Source organism: Canis aureus, chromosome 24 (genome assembly GCF_053574225.1).
Source record: "Canis aureus isolate CA01 chromosome 24, VMU_Caureus_v.1.0, whole genome shotgun sequence".
NCBI lineage: Eukaryota > Metazoa > Chordata > Mammalia > Carnivora > Canidae > Canis > Canis aureus.
Genome location: NC_135634.1, coordinates 30,139,028 through 30,160,173, shown reverse-complemented (window position 1 = coordinate 30,160,173; position 21,146 = coordinate 30,139,028). Strand labels below are relative to the sequence as shown.

General features: G+C 36.7%; 1 protein-coding gene across 7 annotated transcripts in view; it reads right to left on the bottom strand.

Annotated features, from left to right (window-relative positions):
• FBXO16 (F-box protein 16) overlaps positions 1 to 21,146 on the bottom strand; it is a 62,269-nt gene that overhangs the window by 29,125 nt on the left and 11,998 nt on the right. For 6 of the 7 annotated variants that reach the window (XM_077868705.1, XM_077868708.1, XM_077868711.1 and 3 more), the window contains 4 exons: positions 19,477 to 19,512; positions 10,468 to 10,674; positions 6,284 to 6,448; positions 684 to 916 (listed from right to left, as the gene is read on the bottom strand). In XM_077868705.1, the coding sequence (XP_077724831.1) occupies positions 684 to 916; positions 6,284 to 6,448; positions 10,468 to 10,674; positions 19,477 to 19,512 (641 nt within the window). The remainder of the gene's footprint in view (positions 1 to 683; positions 917 to 6,283; positions 6,449 to 10,467; positions 10,675 to 19,476; positions 19,513 to 21,146) is intronic. The other variant, XM_077868707.1, reaches the window with a different exon arrangement.

Here is a 21,146-nt window from a genome sequence, read left to right as displayed (position 1 = left end):
TTTTTTTTAAGATTTTATTTATTTATTCATAAGAGACACACACACACACACACACACACACACACACAGAGGCAGAGACACAAGCAGAGGGAGAAGCAGGCTCCATGCAGGGAGCCCAATGTGGGACTCGATCCCGGGACTCCAGGATCATGCCCTGGGCTGTAGGCAGGTGTTAAACCACTGAGCCACCCAGGGATCCCCTCCTTTCTGAATTTGTAAGTAAATATATACTGTTTTTTAAATGTGTATATATACTACATAGTATAGAATTTTTATATAACTTATATATGTACATATAATATATAATCAAACTCATATGTGTATATATAACTTGTATAAATAAATATGAAAGCCCGATTTCTCACTGTCAGAGAAGGGAGGTGCAAATATGAAAAAGGAAAAGACCAGAACGAACTCTATGGTGCTAGACTGAAATTTGAAGTCTTAAATATTAAAAGAAGCTGTAACATTAAGTCATTATAGCTACAAGATGCAATCAAATCCAAATGAACAGGGTAAATTTGCCAATAGTGGTTTATTTACCTTTCAATTACTTTTTGCTTCTATGTATTGAAAGATATTTGCATTTCACAGTAAATTCTATTTTCCTCTTGTCATATAATTAAGTGCCAGCAAATTGTTTCTAACAGCAAATAAATAGAGAAGAGCATAGAGCTTCTCACCCTTGCCAGATTTGCTCAATGGGGTCACAGTTGTCCAGATAATTGAAGCGAATGATATCAGTTGGGTGCTTATCAGAGGATCGCCAGGGTGGGAGTTCTTTCTCCGCTGCGTGAGTCTTCTTCCTCAAAGAGGAAGAGGACCGGAAAGCTGATGCAGGAGACTGCTTTTCCCCTGGAGACCTGCTTGTAACTGGTTGAACATTGGCAATGGAAAACCCATCTTTTGGAGGCGTCTAGAACAAGAAAATTAATTATTTCTGGTCTTAGAACATCATAAAAATCACAACAATAAAACAAAGCAGCAGCAGCAGCATCACCACAATTACAGTGATAAAGGTGACAATAATGAAGCAGCCACCAACCCAGGAGTCCTTGTATATGCTAGGTACTGTCTCAGGAAGTTTTCATGTATTATTTTATTTAATTTTCATAATAACTCTAAAAGGTAATAGTTACTACTCCCATTTTACAGAAGAGGAAACTGAAGATAAGACAAGTAGATGAGCTTGTCCTCTACTACATAAGTAGTAAGACAGAAGGTCAGAATTTGAATCTAGGACTGTCTTGCTTCAAGCCTTTGCACTAAACCTCTTTATCCTGTACTGCCACCTCTTCCACCACATCATTGCATAATTTTTTCACGACTGCAGTTAATTGGCTCATGAACACGTGCACATTCCAAAAATTAGTTCTCCAGGCTTAATTATCTGTAACACATAGGGACAACTTTGAGTTATACAGAGGTAGACTATAGATTTTATCAGTTATCAAAACTTTAACTGCTCCCAAAGAATACTTTTGCTTTAATTTCCCAAATGGAAAGTCTATTTTTGTGTGTGAAATTCATAAGGTTTTTATGTGGTTGTAACCTAAGGGAAGTGGTTAATGGTATGTTGAGAAGCCATTAAAGGCTTAATTTTTGTTCTTTAAGAGATTAGGGAAGCTTTGTATGGTAAATTGGTTTGCTTGAATTGTTTGTGACAATTAAGAAATTCCCCAATCCATTCAAGCAGAATCAGTTAGTTTCTTACCCTTGTTTTAAGTGTTCTTTGTATCTACTTCTGATACAGGACAGTACTTGGTACTCAGTGTCGTAACTGGGTATTTGTCTATGTCCTAGGCCACTAGACTAGACTCCTTGAAAACAGGGTTAGGATCATTATACTCAGCATCGACCATACAACAGTATTTTTTTAAAAAGATTTTATTTATTTATTCATGAGAGAGAGAGAGAGGCAGAGACAAGGCAGAGGGAGAAGCAGGCTCCATGCAGGGAGCCCGATGCAGGACTCGATCAGTATTTAATAAGTATTTATTAATTTAATGAATGATTGTAGTTTGGTAAATTAAGAAGAAATTTTATATTTATATAAAATTATATATTTATAATTTTATATATTATATAAATTATATTTATATAATAGCTCATTATTGGTTTAATATTTAATATTTTGTTCAGGTCTCATTTAGAATGGACATTCATTTAATTTCTCTGAGCCTGGGATCCCTGGGTGGCGCAGGGGTTTAGCGCCTGCCTTTGGCCCAGGGCGCGATCCCGGAGACCCGGGATCGAATCCCACATTGGGCTCCTGGTGCATGGAGCCTGCTCCTCCCTCTGCCTGTGTCTCTACCTCTCTCTCTCTGTGTGTGTGTGTGTGTGTCTATCATAAATAAATAAAAATTAAAAAAAATTAAAAAAAATAATTTCTCTGAGCTTATATTGAACAAAATCTGTTTTTGCTGAAGAAGGTCTAGTTTAATACTACTGGTAATAAATAATATATGATAATAAAAAATTTCAGGGGGGAAATTCAGGCATAAGTGCTAGTAATAATATATAAATAAACATTGTTCATTCTGAAAAGTAACAAAATGTTTGACACTTTAAAAAAATAGGATATAATGAAAACTGATGAGTTTTCTATATTAAGTAAACAAAAGTTTTGTTCACTTCACCTAGGGTCTTTGAGAATTTTTAAAATCATGATATTGCACTTTTGTTTATGTTTTTGTCTGCATATACTGAGGTGATTATACATCTTTTCTCTTTTATTCTGTGAATTATATATATATTTTTAATATTATGCCAATTTTACTTCCCATGGATACTTTCCACTTGGTCATCATGTATTGTCCTTTCTTTATATAGAACTTGATTTAATATACTAATATTTTTATATCTCTGTTCATAAGGAATATTAATCTGTGGTTTTGTTTTCTTGTAAAGGCTTTATCTGGTTTTGGTATAAAGGTAATGGGTTGGGAAGTATTCCTTCATCTTTTATTTTTTTATTTTTTTTTCATCTTTTATTTTATGAATTTCTGTAGACTTGGTATTTCTACTTTAAATGTGTGATAGAATTCACCAGTGAAGCTATCTGGTTCTGGAGCTTTGTGGAAAGTTATGAATTCAATTTTTATTTTTTATTTATTTTATTTTTTAAAAAGATTTTATTTTTATTTATTAATGAGAGACACAGAGAGAGGCAGAGACACAGGCAGAGAGGGAAGCAGGCTCCCCCGGGTGGAGCCCGTTGCAGGACTCAATCCCAGGACCCTGGGATCACGACCTGAGCCAAAGGCAGATTCTCAACCACTAAGCCACTTAGGTGTCCCATGAATTCAATTTTTAAATTGGTAAAGATTTATTCATGTTTTCTATTTCCTTGTGAGACTGCTTTTGTAAACTGTATTTTAAAGAATTGCCCATTTCATCCAGGTGGTTGAATTTAGTTACATGGACTTGTTCATAATATCCTTCTTATGTTATAGGATCTGTAGTGATGCCCCCTCTTTCATTCCTATTACTAGTAATTTATGTTTTCTCTCTTTTTTCCCGTCATCAACCTAGCTAGATTGGCTCCTTCTATCTACTTTGGGTTAACTTACTCTTCTTTTTCTAGATGAAGTCTTTTTGAAATTACGTTCTTTGGATAGATAGCATAGCCTGACAGACAGTTATAAAGGTCATTCTAGTCCAGTCCTCTCATTTTAAAGTTGGGGGAACTAATATTAACCACAATCATTTGCTTGTAAAATGCTTTCAAAAGCTCTGCTGGAGCACCTGCCAGGTACAGGGTATTGAGGGAAGGTGCTTGAATGAAAGTAAATTATGCTCTAATCCAGTGGCTGTCTATGTTTGCCATCACTGGAGCAACCTCACAAGGAATCACACAAATTATTCAAGTACACATAGCGCTGATAGTTGACTTTTTATTTATTTTATTTTTTAAAAAAGATTTTATTTATTTATTCTTGAGACACACACACACACACACAGAGGCAGACACAGGCAGAGGGAGAAGCAGGATTCCTGGTTTCCAGATCAGGCCCTGGGCTGAAGGCAGCGCTAAACCGCTGAGCCACCCAGGCTGCCCGACAGTTGACTTTATAACCTTAGTCATATGACTTAGTCTTTCTCACTTAAGTCTATTTATTAAACAGAAAAACTGGGGTGTCTGGGTAGCTCAGTTGGTTGAGCATCTGCCTTTGGCTCAAGTCATAATCCCAGGGTCCTGGGATGGAGTTCTTGCTCAGTGAGAAGTATGCTCCTCCCTGCTTATGCTCTCTTTCTTTTGCTCTCTCTCAAATAAATAAATAAAATCTTAAAAAACAAAACCCAGAAAAACTAAAGTTTGATATACCAAAGTGTTCCCTAAAGAAGTTTAATACTAAGCAATTTTCTTGCATCAGAATGATTCATCATTTTTAAATAAAGTTATGCACATTTTATAGAAAAGAATTACAACTAAAGACAAAGCTTTCAAGTCAGTTTTACAAATAATACTCAAAACGTCTTCTCCTTCTATAAGCTGGCTAATCACTTTTCTCTTCTCTGCCCAAGTATGGCCCAAGCTTCAGCTATTGAATGCCATTCTCTGCCTTCTAACTGAAAATGAAAGTTAAGAAAAGCCTTATCAGTTTTTGAAATCATAGCTATAGGGGATGCCTGGGTGGCTCAGCAGTGGGCATTTGCCTTCAGCTCGGGGTGTGATCCCAGAATCCAGGATTGAGTCCCACATCAGGCTCTCTATGGAGAGCCTGCTTCTCCCTCTGCCTGTGTCTCTGCCTCTCTCTGTGTGTCTCTCATGAATAAATAAATAAATCTTAAAAAAAAAAAAAAGAAATCGTAACTATGGTAATTTTTAAAACAACTTTTTCTATCACTACAGTTTACATTTTTCTTTTTTTTTATTATTTTTTTAATTTATTTATGATAGTCACAGAGAGAGAGAGAGAGAGGCAGAGACACAGGCAGAGGGAGAAGCAGGCTCCATGCACCGGGAGCCTGACGTGGGATTTGATCCCAGGTCTCCAGGATCGCGCCCTGGGCCAAAGGCAGGCGCTAAACCGCTGCGCCACCCAGGGATCCCTACATTTTTCTTTTTTAAAAAAATCCTCGTGGCGCACACCAATTACTGAAATCAGAAAGGCTAGTTTTATCATTGCAATTGTAACAATATTAATTATGCATAGTTTATTACTATACTAAATGTAGATGGATTCTACTTTAAAACAATAAAGCTAAACCTAAATGAGCAAGTTAGGAGTTGACTATTCATCTTTCAAAAGGTTTCTTCAATTTTAAAAGGATTCACTGCAATTTTTTCATAGAATATGATACCCCTGTGGTTTTAAAAATCATTAAAAAATTTAATTTACACATAATTTTTCAGGAACTCATCTATTGTACAAAACGACGCACAGCTCTGAATGTGTACAGATCACACCATAAAGAAAAGGCTCATAAAATTTTCCCATGAGTCATCTAATTAACTGTGACTATAAGAATGAACGTAAACATTGGTTATAATGTAGGGAAAACAACTAGAAAAATTATTCTCACATTATTTACTTTTTATGATTATATGTAAATGCTTTACATTGCTTAGTTTCTAGATTAAAAAGAACTTTAGTATACTTGTTATTCCAAAATTATGGATTTATTGGAAAACTTTTCTTAGGAATGATATAAAAATAAACTTTACCTCACCTGGTAGAATCAGAAAATTTTATTTTTTTTTATTTTTATTTTTTTAGAAAATTTTAATTACTAAGGTAAAATTTGATGACCCATTGATAGCAAATGCTGCACATTGTCCACAGAGTCCTGATGTCAGAATTGCCTGGCGTGTGAGTCAGAGATATGAAAATCCAGGAATCTGAACAGAGTGAGGATCTCTCCTATCCTAACCCCCTGGGTGGAGCTGCAGTTTGGGAGTGTTCAATGGGGGCGGTCAGCTAACATGGGGATGTCTTGAAAAAGACTATCAAGTTTCAGAAAAGGAGAATTTTGAAGTAATAGTTTATTTCCTTTGAACCAAGTCCCTTCCCCAACTTCAAGTTTGATCAATTTAGTCTTAGTCCTAGAATTCCTTTTTTTTTTTTTTAAGTTTTTATTTAAATTCTAGTTAGTTAATCGACAGTGTGGTATTAGTTTCAGGTGTACAATTTAGTTATTTAACACTTGCATACGACACCCTGGGCTCATTACAAGTGCACCCCTTAATCCTCATCACCTGTTTAACTCATTCCTCCTTCCCCCCATATTCCTAAACAGCTAATATTTGTATGCTTGTCACTTTTTGCCCCAAATTTACCTTAGGCTTGGTAACATGAAGTTCTTTTACCATTTGAATGTAGTGCTTCTTCCATATACCCTGCTCAAAGGGAGTTGGAGAAAAATTGATGTACCAGTTAAATCGTAGACATTTGAGCATCCAGAGCTGATCCAACTCTGTTAAGTTCTTCCAATGCCAGCTCACCTGGAAAAACAACAGTTGGAAAAACAAACAAACAAACCAACCCTACTCAGTCTACATGCCCATTTTCTCTGGGTCTTGAGCTGTCACCCTGGACCTGAGATCACTTCTTGTTCTTTTCTTCCAAATCAAAGCTTAGTTACCTGCAGTGCTTCCTACCCAGGCAGAAGGATTTTCTTTAAATGTTAAATCACACTTAGATTCAGAGTCAACCAATATTTCTTGATTACCAATATTTCTTGATTACCTACCTATTACCATCCCCCCAAGGAGGTAGGTGTTATTATTACTCTCTTGCTGCAAATGAAAGGACTGTGGCTCAGATAAGACTTTGGAACTTCCTAGAAGTTCCTGAGGTTCATATGAAAGTTATATGAGGGTTATCGAAGCTCAGATCTGCATATTATGTACTCATTTTTTGGTATGCTTCCATTTTCTCTCCATTCTTGTGATTTAACTGAATAGAAATTTTATAAGTAGAATGCAATTAGTAGTATCATATGGTGTGTCCTAGATAGTCTTTAAGATTTCATACAGCTCTGCTCATTCATTCCATTCCAATGGCATCATGGTCACTCTCGCACATCTAGCAAATGATGGAGGTGACCCTACTATGTGCAGCAGTATTTCCAATAACTTACTCCAGATTTTGAACAAGTCTTGCTGAAAACTAGGGTCAAGTTCATGTATAAAGTTCAGACTAGAGGTTCTGTGTCTTGGCTATAAGAGTCGCAAAGATGACATCTAACCTTCCAACCCAAATTTCATCCTTGGAAAACTGTTTCATTTTCAACATTAAAGCATTAATAACTTTTGAACAAAAGAAAGAAAGAAAGAAAGAAATACAGGCGTGGTGGGTGAAACACTGTAATATACATCCATTTTTTCTGGCCCTCCTATTCTCCCTCCTTCTATCTATCAAGTGCTGAGTTCCAGTATATTTAGCATTGTTTTCTGTGCTGAAGAGGAGACATTACAGAATAGGGGAGGACATAATTACAAGAAATAACAGGTTCAGGAACTGAAAGGATGAAAAAGGGTAGAGAATCTGACAGAGCCCTGCAGGCAGGAATAGAAATCACATCTACCTTGTTCAATGCAGAAATAAAACAACATCAACCTTAATCCCTATATGGTTAATTAACTCAGAATTCCATGGAGAGGTGAGGTTTCAGAGGGAGGGGATGAGGAGAAAGGTTTCTCATTTCTCATTTTTTCCTCATTTTCCTTACATCTTGTTTTAACCTGGGTATTAAGTTGTTTTTATTCCCCCAGGGTAGATAAGGGTTTGTATGTTTGTGTTTTTGCTTTTTAGTGTTTTTTGTTTGTTTTAAGGTAGACAGGAATGAGGAGAATTGAAGAGTAGGTAAGAGCTTTTCAAAATTATCAGACCCACCTCTCCATCTTTTTAAATGGTTCAAAGCTCATTTTATTGCAATGACAGTATTGTTTAAATCTAGCTGAAGAACAACTGTCTATGTCATTCCTCCCTGTCAATACTGGGAACAAATGTAATGCTGAGATCTTGCAAAACAGACATATGGTACACATATATGATAGGATTAGTGATTTCAAATAACACTTCCCTTAAATGATAACATTCACATTGTGCAAAACTTGGAAAATTCTGAGAAGTTAAAGAAAAACAATACCCATAAGTGTATCAATCAGAGATAACCTTTATTAATAACCTGAGAGAGTTCTTTTCTTTTCTTTTTTCTAGGCATGTATGAAACAAAATTGGGAGATTCTATATATAAAATTTTAAATTGTGCTTTCTTCATTTTACATATTATAAGCATCTTTGTTCTTCAAAAACATATTTTCTAATGGCCATTCAATAATTCATCATATGACTATATGATAGTCTCTTATTATTGGACATGTAGAATGCTATGCTCTTTAAAGAAATGTTTCACTTTTGGAATATGTAATTAGTGTATATTAATACTAAATTTAAAGATCCAAAAGGACATGAGGTAAAAGTCTCTCTCTCATCCCCATCCTCTGGTCACTCATTCCCCTCACTGGATGCAACCACTGCTATAGCTCCTGTGTATCATTCCAGAAACATCCTAGGCCTATTTAATAAATATGTGTATATTATTTTTCCTTTCAAAAGTAGTAGGACAGTTCTGTACCTTTGCTTTTTTCACTGATGATACATCTTAAAGATTGTTGCAATTTATTTAACCAGTCCCCTAATGATGGACATTTCCATTGTTTCCAAACTTCAGCTATTACAAACAATGCTACAATATTCTTATACAGACAGGTTTTACATATTAAAGCATTCCAAGAAGTGGAACTGCTGAATCAAAGGAAAACGTTATTGGTTGTACCAATTTATCTACCAACAATATATGAATGTTCTTATTACCTCACACCCTCACCAATACAGAATGTGATCATTAAAAAAAAAAAAAAACTCAGTTAATTTGAGTCATGAAAAATGGCATCACACAATAAGGTTTAGCATTTTATCTCTTTAAAAACATCTATAGGGACGCCTGGGTGGCTCAGGGGTTTAGCGTCTGCCTTCCGCCAGGGCATGATCCTGGAGTCCTGGGATTGAGTCCCACATTGGGCTCCCTGCATGGACCCTGCTTCTCTCTCTGCCTACTGTCTCTGCCTCTCTTGCTCTCTCTCCCTGTCTCTCTCATTAATGAATAAATAAAATCTTTAAAGATAATAACATTTAAGAATTTTTAAAAATAAAAACTTCTAAAAAAAACTACATTTCTTTATGTGAACTACTTGTTCATTTCCTTTGCTCATTTTTCTGTTGTGTTGTTCATCTTTTTTATTTGTTCTTAATACAGATTTATAGGAATTCGTTAAAACAGTAGGAAATTATCCACTCACTGGCAATATGTTTTTTCCTTGTTTATTGTTTGGGGATTTATTAATGAAGTTCTTTTTTATGAAGAAAATTTTAATGTTCATAGTTACAACTTAAAATCTAATATATATATAATGAATAAAGCAAGATTTTAAATTGTGTATTTTCTTTTAAGACTTCTGGGTATAATAATACTCACAAAGGCCTCCTTCCCTATGTTTTCTTTGAGTACTTCAATGGTTTCCTTTGATTTCATACCAATCTTTTATCTTATTGGAATTTTTTTTCAGATAGCTGCCCAATTGTCCCAACACCATTTACTGAGAACTCCCTTCTTACTGCATTCATTTTCTTAATTTTATATTTTATGTATGTATGTATGTATGTATGTATGTATGAGAGAGACAGAGAGAGAGAGCATGAGCACATGCCAGAGTGAGAGAGAGCACTAGTAGTGGGGAGAGGGAGAAGCAGACTCCCCAGTGAACTGAGAGCCTGATGTGGGGCTCAATTCTAGGACCTGGGTTCATGACCTGAGCTGAAGGCAGATGCTTAACCTATTGAGCCATCCAGGTGCCTCATCATTTTAATTTTAAAGACTAAAATTAAGTTACACATACATGAATATATGGTAACAAGTAATTTCTGGTATTACCAGACTCTACAAAAATTCTCAACAAAATGGCTATCAGTTTCATCTTGTAAGTAATAGAAGTATACTTCAACAACAGTCCCTTTTCCAAGGCTGCTGGAAGCAAGTCTACTCACTCTGAACTCTGAGTCTTGTATTTTTTGTGCATACCTCTCTAGGACCTCATTTTGAGCTTTTCTGCTTACAAGTGGCCTGCATTACTATACAATTCAGAATTGTATTCTTTTCCTATGCTCTGCAACATGAAACTATCCTGCTGATGAACCATTTTATATATATGCATTTGTCTCCCCAGCAGTGAATACTATCCTGTTGCCACTAGTGATGCCTTACATCATTTTACATGTATTTTTGAGCACTAAATACAGAGGCACAAAGAAGACAGGGGCTAATTCAAACTATATGGACTACACATACAGACCATCTCATCTATTTCTTGGTTTTACATATGTGCTTTTTCTCCCCCCTCATTTTAGAATTTTCTAGGCTATCAGTACAAAATGTCGTATACTTATTGTTTGCCTTTACCTGTGCACAACGACATAGGCTTCGGGGGTCCAGGAAAGAAAAGATGTATAAAGATAACACCCTTGGAAGCTTGGTAGTAAAATCCAGAGCTTCTGCTGGAATTTTTTCCTGAAGCTTTTGACAGCAGAACTTCTGCTGTGACAGGGAGCAACGTTCTAACAGGCCTGTCAAGATTCTTCTCCGTTGAGAGTCTGTCCATTTGTCAAACTGGAAAAAAGAAAGATAAAAAAACCCTGCAGGTTTAGTCAGATACCAGAGATTCATTAGAGGAAGGGGTAAGAATGGCATAGAAAGTGAGCTTAATATTTTATTCCTAATGAATAGCATGTATATCTTCCCCCAGTTAATAAATTTGATATTTTGCCACTTACCTGTCCTTTCTCACATTAATACATATGAGCATGTGCAAGACCTGAGTAGGTACACAGAAGTGCATTTGACCTCAGAACTTGTAGTTACATAAGCACAGTAAGTTGGAAGCTGGCCATATTCATGAACTGAGAAAATATATACTTAAAATATAACTTCAAGAGAAGGCATCTTGGCAATCTCTCTGGCCAGAGTTTCTGTACTAGCTCATAAGTGCTTAACTCTAGGACCAGAAACAAAGGTTTGCATTCACAATTGGAGATAAGGTGTACTACGCAAATATCCCTGAGAAGGGGAGTATGTTGAGTTAAAGTCTCTCTAATGTGTAAATGATTGATTGGAGAGAAAATGTCAATAGGAAGACCTGGAAAAAAAAAAAAAAAGAGTGCCAGGGACAGGAAGTAGATGCCAGGGTAGACTGGGGCATGCTGAACAAAAGCTTTGGTCACTTCACAATTTCCCCCAGAGAGAACTCTAAACCAGTCCCAAGATCAATGACTGATCAAAGATAAGAATTTGAGAACTGGACAAAACCAAAATAAAGGCCCTTATGGGAACACCTACCAATTGAGTGAGCCATTTTACCGGAAGTCTAAACCTTTCTTTTTCCCTTAGCTCATTTTAGAGAAGGGAAATTTTAGAGAAGAGTTTGGGGCTACCTGTATTTTGTATACTATTACATTTCACATATATATTTTTTCTATGGTTGTCATAAAGTAATGAGAATTATAAGGAACTTTATTTTTATTTTTATTTTTTTAAATAAATTTATTTTTTATTGGTGTTCAATTTACCAACATACAGAATAACATCCAGTGCTCATCCCGTCAAGTGCCCCCCTCAGTGCCCGTCACCCATTCACCCCCACTCCCCGCCCTCCTCCCCTTCCACCACCCCTAGTTCGTTTCCCAGAGTTAGGAGTCTTTATGTTCTGTCTCCCTTTCTGATATTTCCCACACATTTCTTCTCCCTTCCCTTATATTCCTATAAGGAACTTTAGTTATAATCATAAAATATACTGAGTACCTAAAAAGCATGACAAGTCAGCTTCACTAGAGCCATATGATGTGTTTTTTTTTTTAATTGGCAAGAATACTTCTTGATCAAAACTATTCACTATTATAGATCTATTTAATGGCCCAGGAATCTCAGTTTGGAAACTACAATTCAAGGGGAAATGTAGGGAGCAAGATGGAGTCACTCATGTCAAGCAGTGACATAAGCAGCCAAGGAAGGATGTTGTAGCTAAGACCAGATATCACCCAAACCAGCACAGACTGGCAGTACTAAAGACTAATAATCAGGAAGGCCATGGGTTTCTGGATGAACCAAGAGCTGATCATTACTGGAACCAGGAGAGGCCTGCAAAGGCCCAAGACTGATTAAGCTCCTTTAAACAGAGGATTTCTGGATCAAACTGTCAGACTCTGCAGACACTGACCCTTCCACTTCTGACGGTCTTTGAAAGGCAATTGTCGCTCCAGGCCCGGCCTGATTGATCTTAAACATAACAGAGATTCTCCACTGTTTGAACAGAATAAGCAGTATGAGCTGAGAGCTGACCTAGACTGGACCGAGGCCTCACCTTAACTGTGCTCTCAGGGACTGACCTCCATTTGGTTCGTTAACTTCTTGCCCCCTGTTATAGCTTCTCTGCTGTGTGACTTTGTATTGTACTTTGTTTTGTGTGATGTGTGTGAAGCTAAGTTAAATGCGTGATGACAAATGTCATTCTGTTTGGAATCCTGACATTGTGGAAAGACAGAACTCATGTAGAGAACTTTATAGTGTGCTTGCGGCAGGGAAGAAAAAAAACAAAACCTCAACTTACAAATAAATGAAGAAAATCTATTCATGTGTGAGTATTCCCTGATTTCTCCTATCCCTATTTCTGCACAATTCATATTTCCAGCTTTCACAGTGGGGGATTTCTTTCCTTTTGGGATGGATTGTTAGAATGAAGAGAGAAGCCAGATCAGAATGACTGGGGCCAAGGGAAAAACCATGCCAGAAAAAGTGCACTGATCTATAAAGAGCCAAGGGGAGAGTGTGAAGAGAGAGAAAAGCAGTTAGGTTTTGGCGTGTTGGGAGTTTGGGAGTTCAGAATGTCATTGCCTCGACAGCAATTAGAGACTGTGAGAGAATTGAGGTATAAAGGAAGGTATTAAAAAGAAAACCACTGTACAGTGGAGTCACTTATGTTAAGGGCCCATGTCAGCAAACCAAGATTTAATACTAACCTAATTGTATATTATATATCCCCAGGAATATAACCTTTAACCAGTCAATGCGGAATTTCCTGGTCAGCACTAGGAAATTTTCCAACAGATCCCTTCCATTTCCCTTAGGAAAGCAACCTTGCCTAAAACAATGCATTCTTTGCTAATAATTTCTGCTGTTAGGCTCCCTCTCTACTTTTTTTTAAAGAGATTTTATTTATTTATTCATGAGAGATGCAGAGAGAGAGAGAGAGACAGAGCCATAGGCAGAGGAAGAAGCAGGCTCCATACCAGGGAGCCCGATGTGGGACTGGATCAGACACTCAACCACTGAGCCACCCAGGTGTCCCTTCCTCTCTACTTTTAAAAACCTTTCCTTTTCTGTAGCTCGAGGGAGCTCTTCTCTATTTGCTAGATGGTATGCTGCCTGATTCACAAATTGCTTAATAGAGTCAATTTGATCTTTTAAATTACCCAGTTGAATTTTTGTTGTTTAACAAAAGGAGACCTGAGAACTATTGTCAAGAGTTTTGAACTGGTGCTGCTGTGATTTTTCTTTGAAACACAAAGTGGAAATTGGAATTATTTTAAAAGTTCCTTGTAGGTGGCATTCTGTGGTTCTGTAGAAACTGAGCTACATGGGGACCCAGGATGATTATGGTCACAAAAAAATTTTCATGAGATATTATCATCACTGCAAGAAAACAGAAATAACCAAAAATGCCTAACAATAGGGGATCAGATATGCTAACTATAATATATAAACATGATAAGAGAAAGTATGGGATTACAGATTGATGGTGGGTTTGGGAAGGAGGCCATTAGAAGTCTCACTTCCAGTATTCTCCTATTTCTAATACTCTTTAGAAATAAATCACTAAATCCCAGCTCTGCCACTAAAAACCTCTCAATTTCCTCATTTATACATTAAGAATAATTATATCTAAATTGTAGGGTTGTTGTGAGGATTAAATAAAATAACATATGTGTAAAATTCTTAATGAGGTGCATGACTCATTGTAGACATAGTAGCCATCATTATGCAATATTATCATTAAAAACAATAAGTACGGGGATATCTGGGTGGCTCAGCGGTTTAGCACCTGCCTTAGGCCCAGGGCGTGATCCTGGAGTCCCGTGATCGAGTCCCACGTAGGGCTCCCTGCATGGAGCCTGCTTCTCCTTCTGCCTGTGTCTCTGCTTCTCTCTATATATATCTCTCATGAATAAATAAAATCTTTTAATAATAAAAAAATAATAATAAGTACGGGGACACCTGGGTTGCTCAGTGGTTGAGTGTCTGCCTTTGGTCCAGGGCGTGATCCCAGGATTGGGGATTAAGTCCCACATCTCGCTCCTTGCAGGGAGCCTGCTTCTCCTTCAGCCTATGTCTCTGCCTCTCTCTCACTGTGTCTCTCATGATAAATAAATAAAATCTTTAGTAGAAAAATAAGTATGTGTGTTAAATCAGTGTGAAAAGAATATATATGCAAGCAATTAAATTAAAAAACATAAAATTCTCATGTTTGCAGATTGGCAAGGTTGTAAAGTACATTTAGAATGATTGAGGTTAGCTCATCTACTTTCATTGCTGCCCACGAAAAAAGAGTGAGCTCAGGTGGAAGAACAGTGATTTAAAATGAATATAAAAGAACCTAGCATTATAAAATGCCAAAGAAATCTATAAAAAAAATTAAAACATTTTCCACTAGAGATTAAAAAGATAATTATGTTGGTTTCTCATTTATTTCCTTGATTACCATGGTCAAAGGTAATTTATATCTGGCTTTGATAAGTGTTCTTTGCCTTGAGGGATTTTTCCTTTCTAATTGTGTTTGTTTAGGTTAATAGAAAATGAATTTGCATTCCTTGAACTCCTACCAATTGAAGGTGAGTTGATGACTCAGAAGAATGCTTCACAGTTGGGGAAAATCCCTTTGGAATTTAAAAGACGCTAGGAATAATCCAAAAAGTAAATAATCCGTGGAAGAGTTAACTGTCCAGGAATTCGATAATCTCCTACATCTCTCCCCTCACCTTTCAAGTAAAAATACCCATAACATAGTAGCCAGGGATCCAATATGTGAAATTTGGGGAAGATACCACTCTTCGATCCTGGTATCACATATGGTACCTTTCTTCACAGTTCCTTTTTATATTATACTACATTATACCAAGTGTATTATGTTATATCACAATTAAGATAGGGTTATATTTTATAATTATTTTAATGCCTTTTTATACGGCTTTCTGGACTCAATAGAATTGTGAAAATCCTATGTTTGGAGTAGATGTTCCAAGGATTCTTGCTGCAGTTGCAGAAAGTGAGGACATTTGCTAGAGCCTTCAGGTTCCTCTCATCTCACACTAAATGGCAAGGAAAAGTTCACAGCAAGTGAGGGACAAGAGAAGAGGAAGACTTGTTATTTTTTGCTTGTTGGTTATTTATCTCAATCTGGTTAAGTTTCCGAGTCCTAATCAAAAAACACAGGGGCGCCTGGGTGGTTCAGTCAGTTGAGCATCTGCTTTCAGTTCAGGTCATGATCCCAAGGTCCTGGGATCTAGCTCTGCATCGGGCTTTTTGTTTAGCGGGGAGCCTGCTTCTCCCTCTCCCTCTGCCTACTGCTCCACCTACTTCTGATCTCTCTGTCAAATAAATAAATAAATATAATCTTAAAAAAAATAAAGTATGGACATATTATTTAAAAGTTTCAAAGAGGTACGAATACAGTTAGACATGAAAATCCTCTGTGACTGCTCCTCCCCATCCAATTTCATTCCATTCTCCAGAAATAACCACTATGCACAATTTGATGTTATACATTTCTATGCATTTGCATACATGTAGAGCCATCAATAAGGAAACAGTTAAATAAATTACAATACACCCATCCTGCAAGATACTGCATAGCAGTTTTTTTTTTTCTTAAGATTTTATTTATTTATTCATGAAAGACACACAGAGAGAGAGACAGATATAGGCAGAGGGAGAAGCAGGTTCCATGCGGAAGCCTGATGTGGGACTTGGTCCTGGGACTCCAGGATCATGCCCTGAGCCAAAGGGAGACGCTCAACTACTGAGCCAACCAGGCGTCCCAACATAGCAGTTTAAAAAACGAACAAAACATAGCCATAAATGATCTGATATGTAATAAACCCAGAGTGTATTATTTTCTCATTCATTCATGGCCTATTCATTTTCTCATTCATTCCTTCATCATGGCTATACTGCGATCTACTTACTATTGACACCATTTATGATACAAAAAAAAAAAAAAAAAAACAACTGCAATATTCCGAAACATGCCTTTTCATGTCCTGTGTGAATATTTCTCTAGTACAGATAAGCAGAAGTGGAATTACAGGTTCAAAGGACATTTGCATTGAAAAGTTTAATCAATCCTGTCAAATTGCCTTTTAAAAGTCTTTACCATTTTACAGTCCCTCCAATTGTATTTAAGCATATCCTCTTACTCTCCAATAAATCCTTACTTACATTGGATATTATCTAGTTCTTCAATTTTTGTTACATCTCACTGTTTGGGAATCTCATTGTTTTAATTTGTATTTCTCTAATTTTAGTGAAACAGATAATATTTTATATGTTCATTGGTCATTTATATATTTTTGTATATTTCTCATTCTTCTACATAGAGGAGGGGCTGTATTTTTCTTTTTGATTTGAAGGAACTCTTTTTTTTTTTTTTTTTTAAAGATTTGATTTATTCATGAGAGACACAGAGAGAGCACAGAGAGAGAGGCAGAGACATAGGCAGAGGCAGGTTCCCCACAGAGAGCCTGATGTGGGACTCCATCCAGGAACTCCAGGATCTTGACCAGAGCCAAAGGCAGACATTCAACCTTTGAGTACTTAGGTGACCCTGTAGAAAGTCTTTAAAATCCTAAATATTAATCTTTACCTATCATGCAACTTGCAAAATATTTTCTCCTGTTTCCCTTTTGAAATTTAGCTCTGTTTATGGTTGTTGCCAGCAAATTAAAAGTAATACCCTCTACTTTTTTCAAATTCCTTATAACACTATTATTATTATTTTACATTTTATTCTTAAGTAATCTTTATACCCAATGTGGGGCTTGAACCCACAACCCTGAGATCAAGAGTTGCATGCTCTACCAACTGAGCTAGCCAGGCATCCCCACTATTACTTCTGTTAACAACATAGAAGGTGAGAAAAAGTTTGAGGTGCTTTCTTTTCAATTAAGGTATTTCAGCTATTGTTTTCTGGGAGTTGTTTTTCTTAGAAGCAATTGCCTTTTCTAACAAGGATTAAAGGGCAGAGAAGATTCAAGAGATAAGGAATTAAACATGGAACAGGAAAGTAGAGGAGCTTTTCAGTTCCTTTTAATTATTTTGTTACTGTACAGAACGTCAGACAAGACCATGTGCTAATATATAAACAAAAAAGACATTCTATGGCCAATTATCTTTTGGATTGCCTATAATTGGATAGGTTTTATATTATATCTTACTGCATAATGTCCAGATTATTTTTAAAAATTACTTTACTTGTAATAGTAGATTGAGCTTTTTTAAATCGATACTTGATCCCTATAATAAAAAGGTGGTATAGTCATCACTGCTGTCTAATTCCAGAACATTTTCATTATCCCCCAGAAGAAACCCTATACCCATTATCCATCAATTCCCCAGCCCCTGGAAACCACTAATCTATTTTGTGCCTCTATGTATTTGCCTATTCTAGACATTGCATATAAATGAGATCATATGATACAAGGTCTGGTTTCTTTCACTTAACAACATATTTTTTAAAGATTTTATTTATTTATTTGAGAGACCGAGAGACAGAGACAGAGAGGAAGGGGGGCAGAGGCAGAGGGAGAAGCAGATTTCCTGCTGAGCAATGAGCCAGATGCAGGTCTCTATCCCAGGACCCTGGGATCATGATCTGAGCCAAAGAAAGATGCTTAACTGACTGAAACATCCATGAACCCCTCACTTAGCATATTATTTTTAGGGTTCATCCATGTTGTAGCATGTATCAATACTTTATTCCTTTCTCTTCCTTTAAAAAATTTTTCTTACCTTTAAAAAATTTTAGTATAATATACGTAACATAAAATTTATCAATTTAAAAATTTTTAATTTATTTATTCATGACAGACACACACAGAGAGAGGCAGAGACACAGGCAAAGGGAGAAGCAGGCTCGATCCAGGGTCTCCAGGATCAGACCCCAGGCCGAAGGTGGCACTAAACCACTGTACCACCAGGGCTGCCCAAAATTTATCATTTTAACCTTTTTTTTTTTTTCAAATTTTATTTATTTATTCATGAGAGACACACACAGAGAGAGAGGCAGAGACACAGGCAGAGGGAGAAGCAGGCTCCATGCAGGAAGCCCGACGTGGGACTCAATCCCGGGTCTTCAGGATCACGCCCTGGGCCGAAGGCAGTGCTAAACTGCTGAGCCACCTGGGCTGCCCATTAACCATTTTTAAGTGTACCGGTCAAGGGCATTAAGTACATTCACAATGTTGTACAATCATCATCCCCATTCCTCTGCAGAACTTTTTCATCATCCCAAACTGAATCTCTGTCCCTATTAAACAATAATTACACATTCCTTAAATCTCTATTCTACTTTGTCTCTATGAATTTGACTACTCTCGGTACATCATATAAATGGAATCATACAATAGTTGTCCTTTTGTTTCTGCCTTATTTCACTTAGCATATTGCCTTCAAAGTTCATCTGCACTTTGCTTATATCAGAATGTCATTTTTTATGGCTGACTAATATTCCATTGTATGGCTAAACCACATTTTATTTATCCATTCATCTGTTGATGGATATTTGGGTGTTCATACTTTTTGAGTATTATGAATAATGCTATTAACATTCATGTACACATTTTTGCATGACCATATGTTTTCAATTCTCTTAGGTAGTAGAGACAGGTGGGGCTGTAGAGGAATTTGATGAGTAGTCAACATTGCTCAGCAATTGATCATGACTGAGAGAAGGACAATGATCACTGGGACTCTGTGTCTCCTTTGAGGAAAGCTTGAGGATGTTTTTAGTTGTGTAGAGGATGCTTGTATCTTGTTAAATAAAAGCATAAAGTTGTTACAGTCTTCCTTTGGAAATTTAAATATAGGTAGAAGGGTGCAAATGGATGCTAAGTAGCCAAATGGATGAACTGTGCTGGTTACCAAGCTGTTGTCTCAGATTCAACTCACCTTTCTAAACTCTACTTTGTAAGAGATAGAAACCTACTTTGTGAGTATAGAACCCTAATTGATATACATAGAGAGTATCAGTCAAATTTCTCAGGCAATGAGTGATCACTTATAACTTTATGTTCAAACTGAATTATTTGGGCTCTATGATAATTAAACATAACATAATAGAGAAGAAATTATGTTTTAAATGGTTACCCATTTTCCAAGCAGAGCTCTTCTTTCTTCAAATACCTACAATAAATAAAAAGAACAGAATGATTTTATATTTCATGGTTCAAAATACCCATTATAAGAAAGATATCATTGAAGTATCAATAAATAAAAACTGACAGTCTTTGCATTATACCAACTGAGTATAAAAAGACAGATTTCATTCCTGAGAGGGTACATTGGAGGTGATATTGTTTTTGTTTCTCCATGTGGAATTATTCATCTTAAAGAAAAAATAACCCTTTTTTTAAAGGCAAGAAATAAGAAAAGAAAGGAATTGTAAAGTGAAATCAATTTTAGAATTTGAAAGAAGGTGAAAAAAACTGACAAAGGAAAAACAGGAAAATGGAGATCCTCCTCCCCCAAATATCAATACTCTGAGAACCCGTGAAATTTATGAATGAGCAGCTCTGTTTTTATATTTCGATGTGTATTTATATCATGGGTGCAACACTGATATGTTTGTAGGATTAGAAGTTTATATATGTGTACCTCTGGACATACAACTCAGTGTTTATCTGTATAGGTTTGTTATTATATACAGGTTAGAACAGAAACCATGTCTTATTCATCTTTACATCTTCACTGTACAATATAACGCATATTACAGGTACTCACGTTTGCTAGATTGAATGAATGTGGCTGTGATAAGGAATATCCTTATGAATGTATTGGCGCAATGTGACTAGATTTATGTATTAGTGCAGAGGTGTTTTTCTGAGCATCAGTCACATGTGTGTTTGAATGAATGAGGAAAGGAGACTGATGTGAGAATGTTTGGCAGAGGAGGGAGTTATGAGGAGAGGAAGCAAGAGAGAGTCAGGAACAGATGTGACTGTCTCTCTCGCGCCCACATTCACCCCCTCTGTCAGCTTTCACAATTGGGATTGATGTTTTTTCCCTTCCTTTTAGCACTGCCTAAGTGCTCTAGTGTTGTAAGAATGTTCCCACTTGGAGAGTTGCTTAGGCCCATTTCTTCTCTTTTTTTGTGGAGGAGAATGAGGAGCTGGTTTTATGCTTCTAACAGATAATGCTTTCCTTCCTTTTTTAGACTCTCAAACTTTAGTTTCAAAGGGCATACAAGGGATGTCTGGGTGGCTCAGTGGCTGAGCGCCTGCCTTCAGTCCAGGGTGTGATCCTGAAGTCCTGAGATCAAGTCCCGCATCAGGCCTCATGCATGGAGCCTGCTTCTCTCTCTGCCTATGTCTCTGCCTCTCTCTCTCTGTCTCTCATGAATAAATAAATAAAATCTTTTTTTAAAAAAGCTATTTAAAAAGGCATACAAAATGGGAATTGAAATAATTGCTTCAACAACCATCTAAGGCCATGAAATGGCATTTTTGCTCCCGGCCGGAGAATCTCATATATCACAGGTAGACACTTGATAGACTTTAGAGAAGAATGCCCTTCTCCCTTTCCCCCTATTAGTCCTCCCCTGGGCTATTAGGACCCTCAAATAATGGCAACAGATAAACTTGGGATTTCTGAATGAAAACAGAAGATAACCTATAGAACACAGAAGATTTTAAAATCTGGATTCAAATATTTCCTCAACTCTTGCCCTCTAACCAAAGCCTGTCAATCATCTGTTACCTGACTCCAGTCAACAGCACCAGCACTTCTCTGATACCCAGGGATCTAGCTCCTCCCAACTC